The sequence below is a fragment of the Scyliorhinus torazame genome, chromosome 11 (assembly GCF_047496885.1).
Source record: "Scyliorhinus torazame isolate Kashiwa2021f chromosome 11, sScyTor2.1, whole genome shotgun sequence".
NCBI lineage: Eukaryota > Metazoa > Chordata > Chondrichthyes > Carcharhiniformes > Scyliorhinidae > Scyliorhinus > Scyliorhinus torazame.
The window spans coordinates 184,239,559-184,261,124 of NC_092717.1; the positions used below are offsets into that span (position 1 = coordinate 184,239,559).

Here is a 21,566-nt window from a genome sequence, read left to right on the forward strand (position 1 = left end):
TTGATGGCTCCAATGATCTCCTTCTGCACTGTAGGGATTCTATGATTCATTTTCCATTGCTCTTAAAATAAATATCAACAATCTATTTTGCCTTCCTAATTACTTGCTGTACCTGCATACCAATCTTTTTGTGATTCATGTACCAGGATACTCAGATCCCTCTGTGCCACTGAGGGCGGCATGGTGGCAGAGTAGTTGCCACTGCTGCCTCACACGCCAGGGACCTGGGTTCAATTCTGGCCTTAGGTGACTGTGTGGAGTTTGCACATTCTCCATGTGCCTGCATGGGTTTCCTCCGGGTGCTCTGGTTTCCTCCAACAGTCCAAAGATGTGCAGATTAGGTGGATTCGCCATGCTAAATGGGCCCTTAGTGTCCAAAGATGTACAGGGATAGGGAGGGAGAATGGGCATGGGTAGGGTGTCCCTTTCAGAGGGTCAATGCAGGCTCAATGGGTCGAAAGGCCTCCTGCACTGTAAGGATTCTATGGATTTATTAAGTCCTTAAAAGTGTCATTGCATCTTTATTGTCCTATCTTTTAAACAAGTTTCCCAGTTCACTTTAGCTTCATACCCTTGTAATTATCTCCATTTAGGTTTAAAACACTAGTCTTAGACCCACCTTTCAAACTGAATGTGAAATTCTATCATGCTATGATTGCTATCACCTAAAGGCTCCTTTACATTGAATGTATGACTTTAATAAGTTTCCCCGAATACACTGTACAAACGTATCTTTGTCAATCTAATTTGTCGAAACTGCATTTTGTTTCAAGTCACCCATGATTATTGCGGTATCTCTCTTACACGTTATCAGGTCATACACATTTATTTCAATCTGTGCTAACAATTTAACCCTTTTGTTACAAACATTGTGCTCTTTCAGATACCTTTCTACCATTTTTGCGATCTCTGGCACGAGCTGCAGATGCATTCTTAAGTTTGCACTTTCTGTCCCTTCCTGTTACACTCTAGTTATCATTACCCAAATCGCTGCTCCTCTCACATGATTTCCCCCCTTTCTGCTGCCCTAGTAATAAGACTCGCCAGAACACTGGCTCCAGCGTGGTTCAGGTGAAGACCATTTGCACGGTAGAGCTCCCATTTCCCCAGTGCCGGAACCCAGCATATTCAGTTCCTGCCCAGTCTGGAGTGTTCTGCTAGAGTTGCAGCAAGAATCTGGACCAATCTTTTGATTGCATTTCCCTTCATTCCATCGCCTACACCTAAAATATATCTAAAATTTGGGAACAAATTACTATTTAGGACTTATTTTCTTCTGAAGCTCATAGGTAAAATCAGCTGAAAACACAAAACCTTAGAGACAGAACTGAAACTTAAAACTAAAATTATTTCTTAAAGGGCACTATGGACCTGGCTGAATATTTTAGTTACTGTTGTTATGTAGGTCAGACTGACAGTCATTATTTAATTTTATTTTAAAATTAGTTCTTGGGATGTGGACATCGCTGGCTAGGCCAGCATTTATTCACCAGCGACACCCCACTGATGTGTTTGGAGGAACATAGAACATAGAAAAATACAGCACAGAACAGGCCCTTCGGCCCACGATGTTGTGCCGAACCTTTGTCCTAGATTAATCATAGATTATCATCGAATTTACAGTGCAGAAGGAGGCCATTCGGCCCATTGAGTCTGCACCGGCTCTTGGAAAGAACACCCTACCCAAAGTCAACACCTCCACCCAACACTAAGGGTAATTTTGGACACTAAGGGCAGTTTATCATGGCCAATCCACCTAACCTGCACATCTTTGGACTGTGGGAGGAAACCGGAGCACCCGGAGGAAACCCACGCAGACACGGGGAGGATGTGCAGACTCCGCACAGACAGTGACCCAAGCCGGAATCGAACCTGGGACCCTGGAGCTGTGAAGCAATTGTGCTATCCACAATGCTACCGTGCTGCCCTTAAGAACAAATAAATCTACACTATATCATTTTACCGTAATCCATGTACCTATCCAATAGCTGCTTGAAGGTCCCTAATGTTTCCGACTCAACTACTTCCACAGGCAGTGCATTCCATGCCCCCACTACTCGCTGGGTAAAGAACCTACCTCTGACATCCCCCCTATATCTTCCACCATTCACCTTCAATTTATGTCCCCTTGTAATGGTTTGTTCCACCCTTTTCCACCTTTTCCAAAGCTTCCACATCCTTCCTAAAATGAGGCGACCAGAACTGTACACAGTACTCCAAATGTGGCCTTACCAAAGTTTTGTACAGCTGCATCATCACCTCACTGCTCTTAAATTCAATCCCTCTGTTAATGAACGCTCGCACACCATAGGCCTTCATCACAGCTCTATCCACTTGAGTGGCAACTTTCAAAGATGTATGAACATAGACCCCAAGATCTCTCTGCTCCTCCACATTGCCAAGAACTCTACCGTTAACCCTGTATTCCGCATTCATATTTGTCCTTCCAAAATGGACAACCTCACACTTTTCAGGGTTAAACTCCGTCTGCCACTTCTCAGCCCAGCTCTGCATCCTATCTATGTCTCTTTGCAGCCGACAACAGCCCTCCTTACTATCCACAACTCCACCAATATTCGTATCGTCTGCAAATTTACTGACCCACCCTTCATCTCCCTCATCCAAGTCATTAATGAAAATCACAAACAGCAGAGGACCCAGAACTGATCCCTGAGGAATGTTGGCCAGACTGCTGGGAGCATCCTACAGCCAATCTGAAGGGGATTAGAGTTGTTAAAAATATTGCTGCAACAAATATGCAGTAGGGCAGGAGGTAATTAAGTGTATTTCTGAAGACAAAAGGATTGAGGGATGTAGTGAAAAAGGTAGTGTTGAGTTATGAGGAAAGGACGGGCTCGTTGAAACTAAAAGCATTTATTTTTCCTGAAAATGTTAATATTCTTATTAAGGAATCTATTACATTGTCAGAACTTATAAAGATAGAGGGAGAGGGGAATTAACAGCAAACTTTAGAAAGTAGGGCCTTTGCTGTTTGCCAAACATTTGAGAAGGTCAGATTGGCTATTAAAATATCTTTGTGCCCCTGTCCATGATTCTGGAGGTCACCTTGTCTTAATGTCTGTCGTGTTATGTTTCCGTTTTAGTTCCTCTGATCTAATTCCCAAAACAGCCATTGTCCTTCCTGTCCCCCCCCTCCCCCCTCCCCCATCTCCGGCCCCTACCAGTAAGTTGGCAGATGTCCCAGGCAGGTGCAAAGAATGAGACAACCCTCTCAGCCCATTTAAGGACATCTCACAGTGATATTGTTCATCCACATTGGGGAGTTTCTGAATTAACTAAATCCTCAGAATAACCAGAAATAGACCTACCCTTGGATGCCTGAACTAGTGCCGAACCGGGATTAATCTCACTGTGCCAGAGGCTTGAATCTGCCAATGTACACAGAATTTGTTGTTCCCGTTGGTTCCTTTTCCTGTGAAGGACTAGGGTCAAGAAAAGGCCATCAGCTCCATTAAAGTCCCCTGCAACCAAACAGCCTAAAGTTGTTTGAGGATGCTGAAGTCTTCCTTTATTTCCTTACTTGGCATGTTATTCCAGACATTTGTCAGCCTTTGCATGAAGAAATTCTTTCTTTATCTGTTCTAAATTTACTTTTTACTTGTGCCTTATTTTTAGTAACAGTCAGGCTGCAGAAAAGAGCTGGTACAGGGTTGATTTTAACCCATATGGGTAAGCAGTTAAAATGGTGACAGCATTCTGTATCTGGTTGCCTTCCCGTGGGTTACATTTTTACCCTGTTTTATTGAACCGGTGAGTGGTTACAGAAATACTGATTTAAGTTGCTTTCCTTAATCAGCTACTTCCAGCTCTTCTTGCAATGGTGGAATTTTTATAAGCGGCTCGGTGGTGCAATGGTTAGCACTGCTGCCTCACTACGCTGAGGATCCAGGTTCGATCCTGGCCCTGGGTCACTGTTCATGTGGAGTTTACACATTCTCCCCTGTTTGCGCGGGTCTGTCAGCCACAGTAGAATTGTACTTATCCATGGCCTGGCATTTCCCCCGCTCTACCATTACTACCAAACCAGGGATCAACCTAGTTCAATGAAGAGCCTTGGACCCGCGACAACGCAGAATCGCCGAGCAGAAACTTATAGCCAAGTTCCGCACACATGAGTGCGGCCTCAACCGGGACCTGGGATTCATGTCGCATTACATTCATCCCCCACCATCTGGCCTGCGAAATCCTACCAACTGTCCTGGCTTGATGTAATTCACACCTCTTTAACCTGGGGTTACCCCATCTCTGGATCTGTAAGGATTTAATCACCTGCTAATGGTCGCATTCCTAGCATTGTTTGGCATCTTTGAATTTGTCTATATATGTGTTTCTGGAACAGGCCTCTTCATTCACCCGAGGAAGGAGCAGCGCTCCGAAAGCTAGTGACATCGAAACAAACCTGTTGGACTTTAACCTGGTGTTGTAAGACTTCGTACTGTGCTCACCCCAGTCCAACGCCGGCATCTCCACATTTCAGCTCTCTAGGCTTTGCAATTCCCCCAGTCTGCCACTCCATCTCTCAGACCTTCCTTAAAACCCAGTCACCTATTATGTAGACTCCTTTAGCTTGTTGTTAATTTTTGTCTGATCACCCTCCTATGATGTGCCTGGGATGTTTTACTATGCAGAATCATGTTAGTTGTTTTTGGTGTTGAGGAGTGACTTACTTGGCCAGGGTTGATCTTGTTTGATGGAGCTGTAGGAGTGAGGGCTGAATGAGGCCATGAAGTTACATATTTTGGTTGTCTATAATGCAACTGCTGTCAATGCTTGTTAGAGAATAAGCACTTGGATGAAGTACAAGAGGACTACCCACAACTGTGGAAGGGGTAAGTGTAACTCTAGCAAGTGCCTTTCAGACGAAAGGAAAGCAAATTGGCAATAAAATAAATCTCATTGTAAACTTTAAGGAAGTTCTGTGATGATAAAGAAACCAAGAACAATCTCCACTTAAGTCAATAAACTTTCAACCTATTCAGAATGCTTAACAGTCCTACCTGTGTCACATTTTACTTATCTGTTTTCTCCCCCTTGGTCTATTGGACATGTTAACAGCCTCTTCGAGGATAAGAGACCCTCAGTCCATGAATATGACTCCCAACTCACCCAATGGAAGCCTTCAGCTCCATCAGCCAGGATCTGCTCTTGCAAAACTGGGATGTCCAATTCAAATACACCATTCTAACAAACCAGATACACCGCTGCAACCAACCAAATACACCATCCCAATACCAAATACACCATCCCAATACCAAATATAGCATCTCAACCAATTCAGATACACCATCAACCAATCAGATACACCATTCCAACCAAAAAAATGCACCAACTCAACCAACCAGATACACCATCTCAATGAACCAAGACATCCAGTCCATGAACAAGGTCCTCCAGCTCTGCCAGTAGGACCTTTAATACAAATTTCAGGAGCTCTGGTGATGAACAATTTCTTCAGTTAGCTGCAACTCTACAGATGTGGGCGTTCCTATGGTTCTAGCATATCTCTGCAACATAAATAATGTACACACCAAAATGAATGAAAAATGAAATGAAAATTGCTTATTGTCACAAGTAAGCTTCAAATGAAGTTACTGTGAAAAGCCCCTAGTCGCCACATTCCAGCACCTGTTCGGGGAGGCTGGTACAGGAATTGAACCGTGCTGCTGGCCTGCCTTGGTCTGCTTTAAAAGCCAGCGATTTAGTCCTGTGCTAAACAAAGAAGCCAGCAAAACCAAAGGAATGGTTCAGTGCTGTTGATTCCCAACACTATCTTGGTCCTTTTGATTAGGAAACAGGAACATTTTAAAGAGGAATAGAACAAGTATTGACAGCCAAAGGTTGACAACAAGGTTTACGACCTGAAGAACTCTAGACCAGGGATAATTAATGTTATCTTGTTCCCTCTTAATCCCACGAGAACACAGTGACAGTAATGACTTTGGACTTAGAATTTTCATACTCTTTATCAGAAATCAGCTAGTCCTGAGATACAGACCCAGTGTAGCTAAGACATGGCGAAGTTCAGCCCCCATTACTGTGCCATTTCCTTCTTTATCGAACACTCTTAGACCCTCAACAAAGTCCTCAAATGTGCCCTGGTCTTTAGCTTTGCAGATATGTTGATGCATGGGCAGAAAGGTGTCGAAGTCCAACATCTTTGTAGTCATCTCTGGAAAGTAACGGAAATTGAAACTATTTTATTAAGAACAATATAATAACACAGTATATAATTAGGTGCAAAAAACATGATGACCCTCATGAATATCTCTATTAGCATATTGAGCAATCACTGTCCAAGACCACTGTAAATTCACTTAAAATGTTGCAAAGTGAAAATACCAGTTACAATGGTTTCCCATTTAAACATCAGGACCTCTGGCACTGGGAATCTAGGGGAGCGATTCAGCAGAAAGAAATCAAAGTCCGCTTTCGGCGCATTGGGCGGGGTGTTTCTCGGCGGCTGCAGCCCCGACTTTCACCCAGCTTTCATCGGCATTTTGCTGTTTTTCTAGCCGTCGGGAATTTCTGTCTGTCAAGGCCACACTTAGGCTCTTTTCCTGCACCCAGGTCTGGCTCCTCGCAAATCGGGGCACTATTTTGACAGGCTGCCCTGACCGCTACAACCCCTCCTTCTGTGCCCCCCCCCCACTGCTTTCAGGACCCTCCCCCCCTTCGCCACCTCCCCTCCCCTCCCCCGCTGGTGACATCCACATCCCAAGGATGAATTTTATAAAATATATCACACAATTTCCCCAAAAAAGAAACTCGAGTATGTTCATCATTTTTATTAATTCATGGGCTGTGTCATTAAAGCCAATATTTCTTGTCCATTCCTAATTGCCCTTGAGAAGATGCTGAAGAGATGCCTTCTTGAATGGCTGAGGTTTCTGTGGTGAAGGTTCTTCTATAGCTTTTAAGCAGCAACTTTAGAATTTTAACCCCGGGACAATGAACCAAGAGCGATTTGTTTCCAAGTCAGGATTTTGTTAGGCTTGGGGGAACTTGTAGCTGGGGGTGTTCCATGTGCCTCCTTCCCTGATCGTTCTAGGTAGTAGAGGGTGAGGGTTTGACAAGTTGCTGCAGTGCACCTTATAGATAATACAGACTGCAGAATGAATGGAATGGAGGTTTAAGGTTATGGAATGGGTGCCATTCAGGCAGGATCCTTTGTCTTGGATGGTGTTGAGCTTCTGGAGATTTGTTTGAATGGCACTCCAGGAAATTTCCAGGAAATTCCAGGCATTTCCAGGAAATAGGAAAGTATTCCATGACATTCCTGGCTTTGAGGAGGCAGGCAGTGAGTGGTTTTCTGCAAAAAAAACAGTCTTTGACCGGTACTTGTACCCAGAGTATTTATATGGATGGTCCAGTTACTTTTCTTTTTTTTAATAAATGTTTTTATTAAAGCTTTTCCAACCAACGTTTTTACATAACAAAAATAAACAAGAATTAGTAAACAAAACAAGGTGGGTGTTGTCTTCATACAAAACAAAACTTACATTATATCACTGCCCCCCCCCCCCCCCCCCCCCCCCGGGGATGCTGCTGCTGCTGGCACTTACTGCTCCCCTAGAAAGTCAAGGAAAGGTTGCCACCGCCGGGAGAACCCCAGCAAGGACCCTCTCAAGGCGAACTTTATTCGCTCCAGGCTGAGGAACCCAGCTATATCACTAACCCAGGTCTCCACGCTCGGGGGTTTCGAGTCCCTCCACATTAACAAGATCCGTCTCCGGGCTACCAGGGAGGCAAAGGCCAGTCCCTCGGCCTCTTTCGCTTCCTGCACTCCCGGGTCCTCTGACACCCCAAATATCGCTATTGTTGGACTCGCCTTCACCCGAGTGTCCAAAACCCTAGACATCACCCCAAACCTCTGCCAGAATCCTTTAAGCGCCGGGCATGCCCAAAACATATGGGCATGATTCGCCGGACTCCCTGAACATCTCGGGCACCTGTCCTCCACCCCAAAAAACTTACTCATTCTCGCCGCCGTCATGAGCCCAATGCACCACCTTAAACTGAATTAAACTGAGCCTGGCACATGATGCGGACGAATTCACCCTGCCCAGGGCATCAGCCCACAGGCCCTCATCCAGCTCTTCGCCCAGCTCCTCCTCCCGCTTACCCTTCAACTCCTCCACTGAGGCTTCCTCCGCCTCCTGCAGCTCCTGATATATGTCCGACATCTTCCCCTCCCCTATCCAGATGCCAGACACCACCCTGTCCTGTATCCTAGGCGGGGTAGCAGCGGAAATGTCCCCACCTGCTTTTTAAGAAAGTCCCGAACCTGGAGGTACCTGAACGCATTCCCCGGGGGCAGGCCAAACTTCTCCTCCAGCGCCTGCATGCTGGGGAAAGTTCCATCTATAAACAGGTCCCCCATTCTCCTAATACCTGCCCTATATCAGCCTTGGAACCCCCCATCTATTCTACCCGGAGCAAATCTGTGGTTATTCCGTATCGGGGTCCACACAGAGGCCCCCTCCTCCTGCCTGTGTCTCCTCCACTGCCCCCAAATCCTCAGTGCTGCCGTCACCACCGGACTAGTGGTGAGAACGGCAGCGGCGCCGTGACTAGTGCCCCTAGGCTGGTGCCTTTGCATGACACCGACTCCAGCCGCCCCCTCCTCCATCATCCACTTTCTAATCATGGCCACATTGGCCACCCAATAATATCTGCAGACGTTCGGCAGAGCCAGTCCTCTCCCTCCCTGGCTACGCTCCAAGAATGCCCTTTTAACTCGCGCGGTTTTATTCGCCCACCCAAATCCCGTAACAATCCTATTCACCCACTTAAAAAAGGACTTGGGGATGAAAATGGGGAGGCACTGAAAGACGAACAGGAACCTGGGAGAACCATCACCTTCACAGTCTGCACCCGTCCAGCCAAGGAAAGCGGGAGCATATCCCACCTTTTAAAATCTCCCTCCATCTGCTCCACAAGCCGGGTTAAGTTGAGCCTGTGCAGGGCATCCCAGTTCCTGGGCACTTGTATCTCCAAATGCCGGAAGCTCCTCTCCACTATGTTGAGCAGGAGCTCCCTCAGTCTCTCCTCCTGGCCCCAAGCGTGGATTACAAACAGCTCACTCTTCCCCACGTTCAATTTATACCCCGAAAAGCTCCCAAAGTCCCTCAGGATCCGCCCCCCCCAATCCCCTCTAGCGGGTCCGAAATGTATAACAACAGGTCTTCCGCATAGAGGGAGACCCGGTGTTCCTCCCCCCGCGCACCAGCCCCCTCCAGTCCCTTGAAGTCCTGAGCGCTATGGCCAACGGCTCAATTGCCAGGGCAAACAGCAACGGGGACAGGGGGCACCCCTGCCTCGTCCCCCGGTGCAGCCTGAAATACTCCGACCTTAGCCGGTTCGTGGACACACTCGCTACAGGGGTCCAGTTACTTTTCTGGTCAATGGTGAACTCCCAGGATGTTGATGGCGGCGGACTTGGCTATAGTAACGTCATGTAATGTCAAGGGGAGGTGATTACATTCTGCCTGTTGGACATGTTCATTGCCTGGCACATTGTGGCATGAATGTTACTTGCCACTTATCAACCCAAGCCTGAATGTTGTCCAGGTGTGTCTGTATGTGGACATGGGCTATTTCATTATTTGAATAGTTGTCAATGATGCTGAACACTGTGCAATCAGCAGTGAAGTTTCTCACTTCTGGTATTATAATTGAAAGGAACATCATTAATGAAGCATCTGAAGATTGTTAGCCTTCGGTAATGTCCTAGGGCTGAGATAATTAGCCTCCAACAATATGGACATGATTCCATTCAATGGAGAACTCCCCACCCCCCCAATTCCCAGTGACTTCAAATTTACAAATGCCCCTTGATGCCACAAGTAATCAAATACTACCTTAATGTCAAGGGTAGTCACTCTCACCTCACCTGAAAAATAACAAGGATGCTCTTTCACTGAACAGATGCTCTTTGCTTTTCTCTGCAATCTGTGCTCTTCCTTTCAAACACTTACCATCTTGTTTGGGTCTTCCTAAGACCTTCAAAACTTCTGCATTGGTTGGGTTCTGACCTAGAGCACGCATGACATCACCACACTGGGCATAAGTGATCTTCATCTCTGATGTGGGTGTCCTGTCGAACAGTGTGAATGCCTCCTTGAAATCTGAAAGAAAAAACAATCAGAGAAATGTGACATGTCATGTGGAGACATCATTCTGTACAATGATTCTAATTTCCTACTCACTCTTGAGACACTGAGTCATGCTGATGCAAGATGCTATTGATCTAAAAGTCATTTTGTGTCACAGTAGTAGAGGGGGGAGGCAGATTGGTGTCAAAATTTGATTCTCTTGCATGCTTCTTGTTCACTCTCTCAGACTAGAGCCCACTTAGATTAGGGGTTGTCTCGCCGCTGGCAATGTCTAATTTCAAGAATAAGAATATAGAGGAACTGGAGGAAGAGCAACTAATATTTCTGAAGAAAATACCACAACTGCGAGGTTGCACCTATCAGGAAAGGATGAACAGACTGAGGGCGCGATCCTTCGGCCATGCTGTGCCAGGAAAGCAGCTTGACAGGGCGCAGCATGGCCATTGAAAGCCGGGAGAGCCCGCTCCCGCGATCTACCCTACTCGCAACGCCTCGCGAGATTCAACGCAACCTCACGAAACGTTGCAAGGTGAATCCTGTCCACAATGGACGGGATCATTTTTGGTAAATCTGCATATTTGTGCGATGCAGTAAGTCTTACTCTAATCTGCAGGTTTCCAAGGTACCTGAGGCTTTGGGATTCAATCCCTTTGCCTCGGCGACCTCGGGCGAGCGCCGTTTGGTACAGGTCCCCACAAGCGGTAACCAGACGGAACAGCACATGTGGTGGTCTCTAAGGGGATTGGAGGCCCCAGCTGCATATGCTTTTTGCAGGGTGGTGTCCAGGCACTGCTGGTGCCAGCTTGGTACCCTCCCTGACAGTGTCAGCCTGGTACCCTGGCATAGACACCTGGGTGCTAACCTGGCACTGCCAAGTTGCCCAGGTGGCACTGCCAAGGTGCCAAGCTGACATTCTTTCATGCGAGTGATCGGGCTGGAGTTGTCCGGCATGGGTGTTGGAGGGTGCGGGGTGGGGGACAACGGGGGACCTTCCTATTTTGCTTTTGGGCTGTGGGGGATGTCAGGGATCCTGAAATCACGCTACAACAGGGAGTTCTGACGAGCAGAGATCCCCATTGTAAAAAACGGGGTATGTGCGGCCTCGGCTGCGCCTTTCTCGTTCAGGCCCCTTATTCAAAATTAATCGCATTGAATAGTCATATGTTTCTCGCACAGCTAAACTCGCTCGCTTGGGGATTTTGTTCTCTTTTGGGAAGATTGTGCCTTTCGTCTTAGTCTCTTTGCTCTTGAACAGATAAGGCTAGGAGGTGATCTTCTTTAGAATTATGAATTTATTTAATAGAGTAGACAGAGGACAGTTTTGGGGAAGAGCAAAACCAGAGGGCACCAACATAAGATAATCACCAAGAAATGATATTGGGATACCAGCAGAAGCTTCTTTACCCAGAGTGTGGTGATAATATGGAACTCACCACCAGAGAGAGTAGTTGAGGAAATTAGCATAGGTGAAGTTAAGGAAGCTAGATAAGCATAGAAGGAGAAAGAAATAATAATAATAATCTTTATCATTGTCACACGTAGGCTTACATTAACACTGCAATGAAGTTACTGTGATAATTCCCTAGTCGCCACACTCCGACACCTGTTCAGGTACACTGAGGGAGATTTCAAAATGTCCAATTCACCTAACAAACACATTTTTCGGAATTGTGGGAGGAAACCCAGGCAGACACGGGAACAACGTGCAGACTGTGACCCAAGCCGGGAATCAAACCCAGGTCCCTGGAGCTGTGAAGCAACAGTGATAACCACTGTGCTACCGTGTTGCCCAAAATGTACGCTTATGCTGATCGAGTTAAAGAAGAAGACGAATGAGAGGAGGTTCTGGTGGAGGATAAATGCCAGCATGGACTTGATAAATCGAATGGCCTGTTCCTATGTTTATATATGTAATTCTATGCAATAAGATGAGCCAAAATAAGAGACTAAATTATTCCCAAATAGATTGAATCTCAGTCTAAATGAATGAGTGATTTGGTGGGTTTGGTCTTGTGTCTAGGTCTGTAGCTTGCATCAGTGTTTGTGATGGTGTCAATGTCTGTGGGAGAGTTTGTGGGGCTAGATTGAGCTATGGTTACTATAACCTGAGGGCTCTCTGAATTACACATGTTAGCAGTGGAGATGTGGGGAAATGACTATCTGGTATTGTACCTGAACACTGCACATGCTGTCCTATAAGCAGCATGGTATGTCGATTTGAATAATTAAGCAACCTTCTGCCTGAAACAGGCACGCATGCTGTCGTCCCCCTTCATGGTGGGCATCAATGGAGTGGTTGCGTTCCTACTCTTCTCGATTTTTGTCCAGGCCATTGAAGGCCCCTGTTTGGTGAGGGCAGGGTGGCAACCTGACACTTGCCCTGGCAACTGGGCACCTCAGCACTGCCAACCTGGCACACTGGCACTGCCAGGGGGCCAGAGGCACTGCCAGGGGACCAGACTGGCAGTGCCAGGAACCGGGCCTGCAGGGCTCTTGCAAAGTGGAGGAGGGGTGAGGGGGTCACCAACAAATCTTCTGGCAAGATCTGAAGCTTGCCAGCAGGAAACCTCTCTAAATGTGGCTTCTGTGGCAAGAAACTCCTTGAGGCCATAACAATTGGCAAAGTGCCATTGGATAGCCGGATGTTTCTCGGTGCCACAGCCACCGAGAAACAATAATGGAGTCCCATACTGTTAGTGGTGCCTTCTTTCAAATTAGGCATTTAACTCTGTCTGCCCTCTCAGATGCATATAAACCATCCCATGACATTGTTCAAAGAACAACAGGTTAGTTTTACCAGTATTTGGCAAAGATCTAACCCTCAACTAGCCCCACCAAAACGGTGCGAATTGCTGTTTGTGGCAGCTCACGCTGTGAAAATTATCTGCTGCATTTCCCTACATCACAATGCAGACCACACTTCGGAAAGTAGTTGATGGTTTGTCAATCGTTTTGGGATGCCCCGAGACCATGAAAGACGCTATCAAGGTCTTTCAGCTCAACACAGGCCATGTGTATATCCTGGGACTTCAGTGCTGCGTTCACCACACAATATTCGATTTCTCCTACAATAAAGCCAAGCTCTTTTGGTTGTGCCGACATCCTTACCTTCAATCTGGTCAGCAGTGAATTCAAGCTGGAAAGGAAAGAATACTTGTGTCAGGTGCAAACTTTATAAGACCAGTTAAAATAAATCAAACTTTTTTTTAAATGAAAAGGTATCCAATAGCACAATGGTCTTTGTGTCCCCGACTAGTGGCAAAAACAAGTTGCATTTAGTGCCTTTAATTTAGTAAGACATTAAAGTGTCCCACAGGTAGGTTATCAAACAGAATGTGATACTGAGCCACGTTAGGACAGACAATGCCTTGATCTAACAGCTCATCTAAAAGACAGACCCTCGGACAATTTACCGGCCTCTGGTACTGCATTAGGTTATGTGTTCCAGTCTCCGCCTCAGGGCTTGAACCCACGACCTCTGACCCAGATTGCTATCTCAGAGATTTAAACAAAAGTATAGAAAAGAACCACAGGACCTAATCCAAGTGTAAATAGTGGGCAGGGAGATATGTAGCCTGCGAGTCCAAGTCATGCCCAGGCTCCTCTTCAGTACCTTCCAGCTGGCACATGGAAAGCCCTTCTTACTTGTATGATTGGGTCTCAGGGTTCTAATATGCAGATGACCTTTGTGTGCCTTCATCCCCTCTCTCCAATTTGTCTGGTAATCATTTTCCTCTAGGCTGGTTAAGGCCAACTTTATAGGAAATGGGTCCAAAAGAAACAAAGAGGCTTTAGATTGATTTTTAGACACAAAAGGAATCATGGGACATAGGGATAGGGCAGAAAATTGGAGTTCAGGCACAATAATAATCTTTTGGATTGCAGAACAGGTTCAAAGGACAAAGGGGCCTACTTCTGCTTCCATTTCTTAAGTTCTTAAAGGGAAAAGTGCAGCGAGAATTCACAAGGCTGACCCTCTGCTCCCGCCCATCCTCGGTGTCAGGGATCTGGGTTATGTGGAAAGGCTGGAGAGATTCGGGCTTTTTGTCCCACAAGGATCTGTGTTGGGTTCTCAACTATTCACTTTATTAATTAACTACTTAAATGATGGGTGGGAAGCCACACATATCCAGATTTGCCAATGACACAATGGTAGATGGTATGGAAAGCAGTGTTTGAAAGCATAACATTATGAAGAGCTCTTGATAGATTAATTGAATGGCAAAACTGTGGCAAATGGACTTCAATGTAGGCAATTGCAAAGTCATCTATTTTGGACCGATAAAAGATGGAACTGTGTATTTTCTAAATGGTGAAAAGCCAGGAACAGTGGAGGTGGAGAGAGGCTTGTGTGTCCACGTATGTGGATTATTAAAATGGCATGAACTGGTACAGAAAAGAATCAAAATGCTGGTGGATTGCTGACCTTTATTATCTTGAGGACTGGAACACAAAGGGGTGGAGGTCATGCTTCAGCCAAACAAAACCCTGATCAGACCACACCTGGAGTATTGTGAGCAAATCTAGGTGCCACACTTTAGGAAGGATATATTGACCTTGGAGGGAGTGCAGCACAGATTTATTTGAATGATACCTGGGCCGGAACATTCCGGTCATATCCATGACGATTCCCACTGTGGGCGGCACGGACAATTTGAGGGACCAGCTAATGGTCTTTGATTTTGGGTAGGAATTTCCCAGTCCCATGGCAGGCTGGACTGGGAAATCGTTGCACTGGATTCTAATGATTGTGCTATGAGGAGAGATTAAACAAGCTAGAGTTGTATTGTTTGGAGTTTAGAAGGCTATGGGGTGATTTGATTGAAGTTTACAAGATATTAAGGGGAACAAATAGGGTAGATAGAAATATTCCACTAATTGTGGAATCTAGGAGTGAAGGTGCCTGGGCAAAAACGAATGCCATGGGGCTGGATTCTCTGCCGGCGGGATCCTCCATTTCGCCGGCAGCACACTCACGCCCACGGATTTCTCGGCGACGTGGGGGTGCCCACAATGGGAAACCCCATTGGCCGGCTTCCGGGACGGAGAATCCCGCTGCCGGAAGGGTGTGCTGTCGCAGTGGGGCGGAGAATCCCGCCCATGATCTTTCAGGAATGAAATTAGGAAACACTTCTTCATGCAAAACGTGATAGAAGTTCAGAATTATCTTCCATAAAACTGGATTGATGTTTTTGTTTTTCTAAGGTATTACAAGATAGGGGAAAATGCAATTACGTAAAGTTAAGTCGCAGATCATCTATGATCATATTAAGTGGCAGAACAGGCTCGAGGAGCTTTATGGCCTACGCCTTTGTTCCTATTTTCAACTTGGAAAGGAGATCACCATATTGAGGTACACAAGACATTTAACAAATTAGGCAATATGATTATCAGATTATTAATTTAAATTATGAGAGTAGGACAAAGGAATACAATTCAAATAGGACTTTAAGAATGATGTCAGTGCCTTACATAAAGAATGATCAATGTATCAAATACACTTTGTGGCATCTTGCTGTAAACACAATGGATGATGCATTTGAATATGAAACAATAGTGATCAGTCCATAGAAAACTAGTTAATTTGTTGTAAAATGCTTTTTGGATGCTTGATAAAAAAACATAAATATCTTTCACTACAAGGAGCTGAGTTCAACTTCAATAAAGATGTCAAAATCATTTCTCTCTGCCAGCTATGTGTCTGAATTTGTAATTAGTTTGACAACTGTTTTAATTTATCCCAGCTGCCAGATCCAAGTTTTGAAATTCCCTCCCTAAGCCTCTCTGCCTCTTTCCCTCTCTTTGGTATCCTTCTTAAAACCTGCCTTTTTGCCAGACCTTTGGTCACCTGCCCCAATATCTCCTATGTGACTGAGTGCCAGATTTTTTGATATCACTTCCAAGAAAGTGGCTTGGCACATTTTGCTAAGCCAAATACAAAGTGTTGTTCGAACTGGAGAAAAGCCAAATGTATTAGTCTTGTGAATAAGGTGATTGTTTCAAATGGAGAGTAAAACAGAACTGACTAAAACTAGGTTCTGTTCAAAGTATATTTTAAGTGGATTTCCTGTTTCTTAAGCAGAAGCATATACACTTATCTTTTCAGGCACTCAGAGGAAGCACTGATCACTCCCAGTGCAAGCACTGCAGCTGTTAGGTACAGAATAAAGTCCCTCTACACAGTTACATTGAATACTCAGGTCAGTTACAGTACAGGTTAGATAGAGAATAAAGCTCCATCTACATTGTCTCATCAAATACGCCTCGAACTTGTCACATTTTCTATCAAACCTTTCATGCAACAAAGCATACCAAGGTATCTCAGAGGAGGAGCAATGGCTAGAAATAGATTAGTACTGCTTTAGCATAAAACCTTTTCATGTCCTGTCCAAGGCTTAGCTTATCTTCAAATTGAAACCCCACAGTATAACTATAGAATACCCTAGATTTCTAATGTTGAGAAATCTGCCCATTCTTCCCCTATCTCATTATTGCTGTTGTTGAAATCTTTATCTAACCCTCTCCATCCCCAGGCACAATTCACCAATGCTCCCCTCACCTTGTCTCAACCCGCTTCTGTAGATTTTGTGTTTAAAAATTTGTTCTTAGGTCGGAGACCAATGACACAAAATCCCATTAATGGCCTAGTTTCCTTAGGGAACTGGTGAGACCCCTGCTTGTTGAACAGCAGCAATGGTTTGCAAATGAGTGGATTGGTCAGCCACGTCAGAGGGCATTAAGAGCCAACAAGGTAGAATCAGACTTCAGACTGGAGACACATATAAGCCAGGCTGGGTAGGGGTGGCAGCTTTACTTCCCGACAGAACATTAATGAACCAGTTGGGTTTTCACAACATTCTGACATCTTTTAATGTTACATTTTCTACTGCCAATTCACAGGAGAGGAGCACAGGAATCACTAAATGAGAATCTGGTTTTACCATCCTGGTAGTCGCATGATACAAGTTACCAAATTTATTAAATTCAGTCTCACAATTTGCAATAGTGACCATTGAACTTCTGGCCTGCTAGTCCAGCACCATAGCCACTTCACTGTATAAAGTACCAAACTTTGCTGTCTATAAACTACCCCTCACTGAGTTCTGCAACCGTCCTCAACTTAAAAATCCTTGTCCTCATTGACAAGTCTTCTGGTGCCTGGCCCCTCCCCACCCCTGCAACCCTTGAAACAAGCACCCAAAGGAAAGATCGCTACCCGAAACATTCATTTATTTCTAGATCTATAAACTTGTCTGAATTTTTCCTTTTTGTTTTGTAGTTTTCCCTAGGTCAGGCAGTACCGCTTTAAACCTCACCCTTGAAGAGACAGATCTTATTGATGGGGGTGTACTCACCGTTACATTCTTGGGGTCAAACACGGGCTCTTTGGGGACCTCTGGCTCAGGAGGCTTTACTTCCTTCTTCGGCTCCTCTTTCTTGGGCTCAGGTTTCTTGGGCGCCATGTTTGAGTGTCAGAAAGAGATGAGAGGACAGCAAGGGGAAGGGACAGAGGTTGAGCAGAGAATGGGCACACGATGTCTGGGACAGAGGCCTTTTATCTGTGATCAGCACTCCCCAGGCATGCCACAGTATCATTTCTCCATACATTCCAGGCCTGAACAATGCAGCCCTCACTATAAATGGAAAAAGCATCTGTTGCTATTTAAAAGCTTTGGACGTAGCATTGTTACCATCAGTCTTGGGATTGAAAAGACTTTGAGTCGGCAAATCACAGCAATGACAAACTCACAAACTAGATTGTCAGTCACAGCGGCCTCTTCAGATCCTTTTAGATGTAATGGTACTTATTAAACAGCAGCATCACGCAGAGTAAAGTTTGGACTAATGGTGTTTTTTCTACTTTTTGTCTCATCTCCTGATTCAAAGTAGGGCACAATTCCATGGTTCAGACAGTCTCTTTCCAGAACTCCCTGTCCATTCTTTTCAGATAAGATTAGACCGTGAGTGTTAGTTTGGTTTGTAACGCTGACCTCTCTGGATAAAAGATTGTGGACTCAAGCCCCATTCCAGGAATTGAGCCCATAATCCAGCTCAATAATGCATTGCGATTACTGAAGATGTGTAGCACTCTCAGAGATGTAGGTCACACCATCTGCTGCCTGAACCAACGGTTCACGTAGATGTAAGACCTGATGGTACTATTTGACGAAAAGTGGAGAAATTATGCCAACGTATGTATCAACATTCCTCCCTTAATCTACAGCAACAAAATTAAGTGCCATTCAATTTAATGCATTTTATGAGATCTTGCTGTGTGTAAAAAGCTACTGTATTTACTACATTCATTGTGTGTTGTGTAAGATTGTTACAAATTTAGTTCTGCTGCAGCTACCTTTTTGGGCTCAGCTGCTCGCTTAGACGGTGTCAGTATTTTACTTTTATAGCAGTTGACTCACACTGCCCTGTATCTACTTGGTCGGTAGTGTGACTCTGGGATGTAACAAGAACATTTCCTTACAGTTTTAATACGTTTGTTTCTTCAGTTTGTCCCAAGGCAAACTGACACGCGATGAAGCAAAGTTTGTTTTCAATTGAAGGCTGCTGCTGTTTTCTACAGTAAGGTTACAGAGGTGGATATCCTGGAGAAACTGTGGTTGCTCTCCTTCGAGCAGAAAAGATGAATAAGAAACTTGACAGAGGTGTTCAAAATCAGGATGTTCAAAATCAAGAGTAACAAACAGCAAATGTTCCCCATGGCTGAAGGGCTGAAAATGTGAGGTCACAAATTTAAGGTGACTGGCAAAAAAACAAGTGGCACTATGAAGAGAAATCTTATTAACCGGGGTGGCCTGGGGGCACAGTGGTTAGCACTGCTGCCTCACGGCGTTGAGGACCCAGGTTCGATCGCGGCCCCAGGTCACTGTCCGTGTGGAGTCTGCACATTTTCCCGCGTCTGCGTGGGTCTCACCCCCACAGACCAAAGCTGTGCAGAGTAGGTGGATTGGCCATGCTAAATTGCCCCTTAATTGGAAACATTTTTAAAAAACCTTTTTAATCAATGAGCAGTTATGATTTTGAATGCACTGTCTAATAGGGTGTTGGATGCAGAAAGTGGATTCCGAAAGGGAATTGGATTATAGAGAAAGTCAGAGGTCTTGTGGTATTCTTACTAGGATTGAATGGTGGATCAGTGATTTGACTGGACATACACTTTACCATGCCTCCTGAAAGACGCCAAGCAACTCCTGACAAGTTGACCTTTGGCCTCGTAGGGAACTCCTTTGCTGACGGGCACTCAGCATCCCACCGAGGGACACAGCATTGGAAGGGAGTGGCCGCTGAAAGTCACCCCCCTTCCTTTGCATCCAACTTCCCTCCCCCTCCTCACTAGCGATTCCCTGGGTGACTTCCCATGGGATCCAGCGAGAATACCTGATGAAGATTTCAGTAGATTGTCGGCAACAGCTCTTTGAAGTGGGATTCCCACCTTACAGGGACCTTGATCGAGTGGAAGGCCTGCACTGTCCAGATAAATGTTTGTTTGGACATAAATAGTATCAGGCCTCCTGTAAAGAGGCAACACAGGGTTCCCACCAGTTCTCCAGGCAGTGTGTGGGATTTCACCTTCGCCTTAACTAAATTCCGCCCTCTGTCTCAGCTTTTGAAGCCTGACTTCAGTGTCAACATTTAGTCACAACTGACTTTCCCCCTTCCCCGCAGATTCCACCAGCCATAGTTTGGCAATGGCCCCTGCTGAAATCAAATGAATAGGATTACCACAGGGGTGGGAGAAGTGGTGTGGTGATAATGTTACTGGACTAGTAATCCAGTGGTCTGGGCTACTGCTCTGGGAACAGGGGTTCAAATGCCACCGCAGCTAGTGGAACTTAAACTGAATTAATTAATTTAATCAATTAATAAAAATCTGTAATTGAAAGTTAGTCTCATGAAACTATCAGTGTCGGGCGGTGCGGTGGTTAGCATTGCTGCCTCACGCCGCTGAGGACCTGGTTTCCATCCCGGCCCTGGGTCACTGTCCGTGTAGAGTTTGCACATTCTCCCCATATCTGCGTGGGTCTCACTCCCACAACCCAAAGATGTGCAGGTTAGATGGATTGGCCACGCTAAATTGACCCGTAATTGGAGAAAATTTAAAAAAAAAAAAAAAAATGAAACTACCATATCGTAAAAACCCAGCTGGTCCACTGGTCTTAGGCTACATGTGACTCCAAATCCTTGTAAGCCACTCAGCTCAAAGTTGAAACAGGATGGATCGCCTGACATCAGCTTAGGCATCGGAAGCAATAACGGTACACCCAGACTTGTTGACCCTGTAAAGCCCTCCTTACTAAAATCTGGAAACTTGTGCCAAATCTGGGAGAGCAACAGCCTGACATAGCCATATTCATAGAATCAGACCAGCCTATGTCTCAGACACCACCATTACTGCCCTTGGGCATGTCTTGTCCCATCAGCAGGACAGATCAAACAGAAGGTCTGACTCCAGACCCCATGAGGTTTCATGGCATCAGGTCAAACATGGGCAAGGAAATCTAATGCTATTTATAACCTACCATCCTGCCACAGCTAATGAATTAGTATTTCTCTATGTTGAACACTGTTTGGAGGAAGCAGTGTGAGTGATAAGGGCATAGAATGTACTCGGAATGGGGGTGCCCAATGCCCATCACAAAGAGTGGCATGGTAGCACCACTACTGACCAAGATAACTGAGTCTTGAAGGACTTACCGACAAATTGGACCGACTGCAGGCGGTGAGGGAACCAGCAAGAAGGAAAAACCTACTTTTTTAATTTGTTCATAGGATGCGGGCATCCCTGACTGGGCCACCATTTATTTCCCATCGCAAATTTCCCTTCAACTGAGTGGCTTGCTAGCCCAATTCAGAGGGCAAGTAAGAATCAACCACATTGCTGTGGGTCTAGAGTCACAGGCCAGGGCAGCAGATTTCCTTCCCTAAAGGACATTAGTGAACCAGATGGGGTTTTGCGACAATTGACAATGGTTTCACGGTCAGCAATAGACTTAATTCCAAATGTTTATTGAATTCAAATCTGCTATGGTGCATCTGGGTCTCCAGAGCATTGCTCTGGGTCTCTGGATTATTGGTCCTGTAATAATACCACTACACCATTGCTTCCTCGGCGACCTTGACCTTGTACTCACCAATCTAGCTGTCGCAGATGCATCTTTCCATTAGAGTATGAGCAGGAGTGCCAACCGCATGATCTTTGTGAAAACAAAGCCCTGTCTTCACACTGAGGATACCCCTCCAGTGTGTCATGTGGCACTGTGCTATGTGGGATAAATTCAGGTCAGATCTAGCAGCTCAAAATTGGGCATCCACAAGTGCTGAGGGCCATCAGCTGCAGCTGAATTGTATTCAATCACAATGTGTAACCTCATGGCCCAGAATATCCTCCACTCCACCATTACCATTAACATAGGA

At 45.5% G+C, this 21,566-nt stretch overlaps 1 protein-coding gene across 2 annotated transcripts in view; it reads right to left on the reverse strand.

Moving 5' to 3' along the window:
• The window catches only part of LOC140385702 (myosin light polypeptide 6-like), a 42,715-nt gene extending 25,038 nt beyond the window's left edge, over positions 1-17,677 (reverse strand). For both annotated transcript variants that reach the window (XM_072468139.1, XM_072468138.1), the window contains exons 1-4: positions 17,492-17,677; positions 13,245-13,272; positions 9,999-10,148; positions 6,017-6,190 (exon numbers count right to left, since the gene is read on the reverse strand). In XM_072468139.1, coding sequence (XP_072324240.1) covers positions 6,017-6,190; positions 9,999-10,148; positions 13,245-13,272; positions 17,492-17,599 — 460 coding nt within the window. In that variant the 5' untranslated portion in view covers positions 17,600-17,677. The remainder of the gene's footprint in view (positions 1-6,016; positions 6,191-9,998; positions 10,149-13,244; positions 13,273-17,491) is intronic.
• Between the last annotated feature and the right edge of the window lie 3,889 nt (positions 17,678-21,566).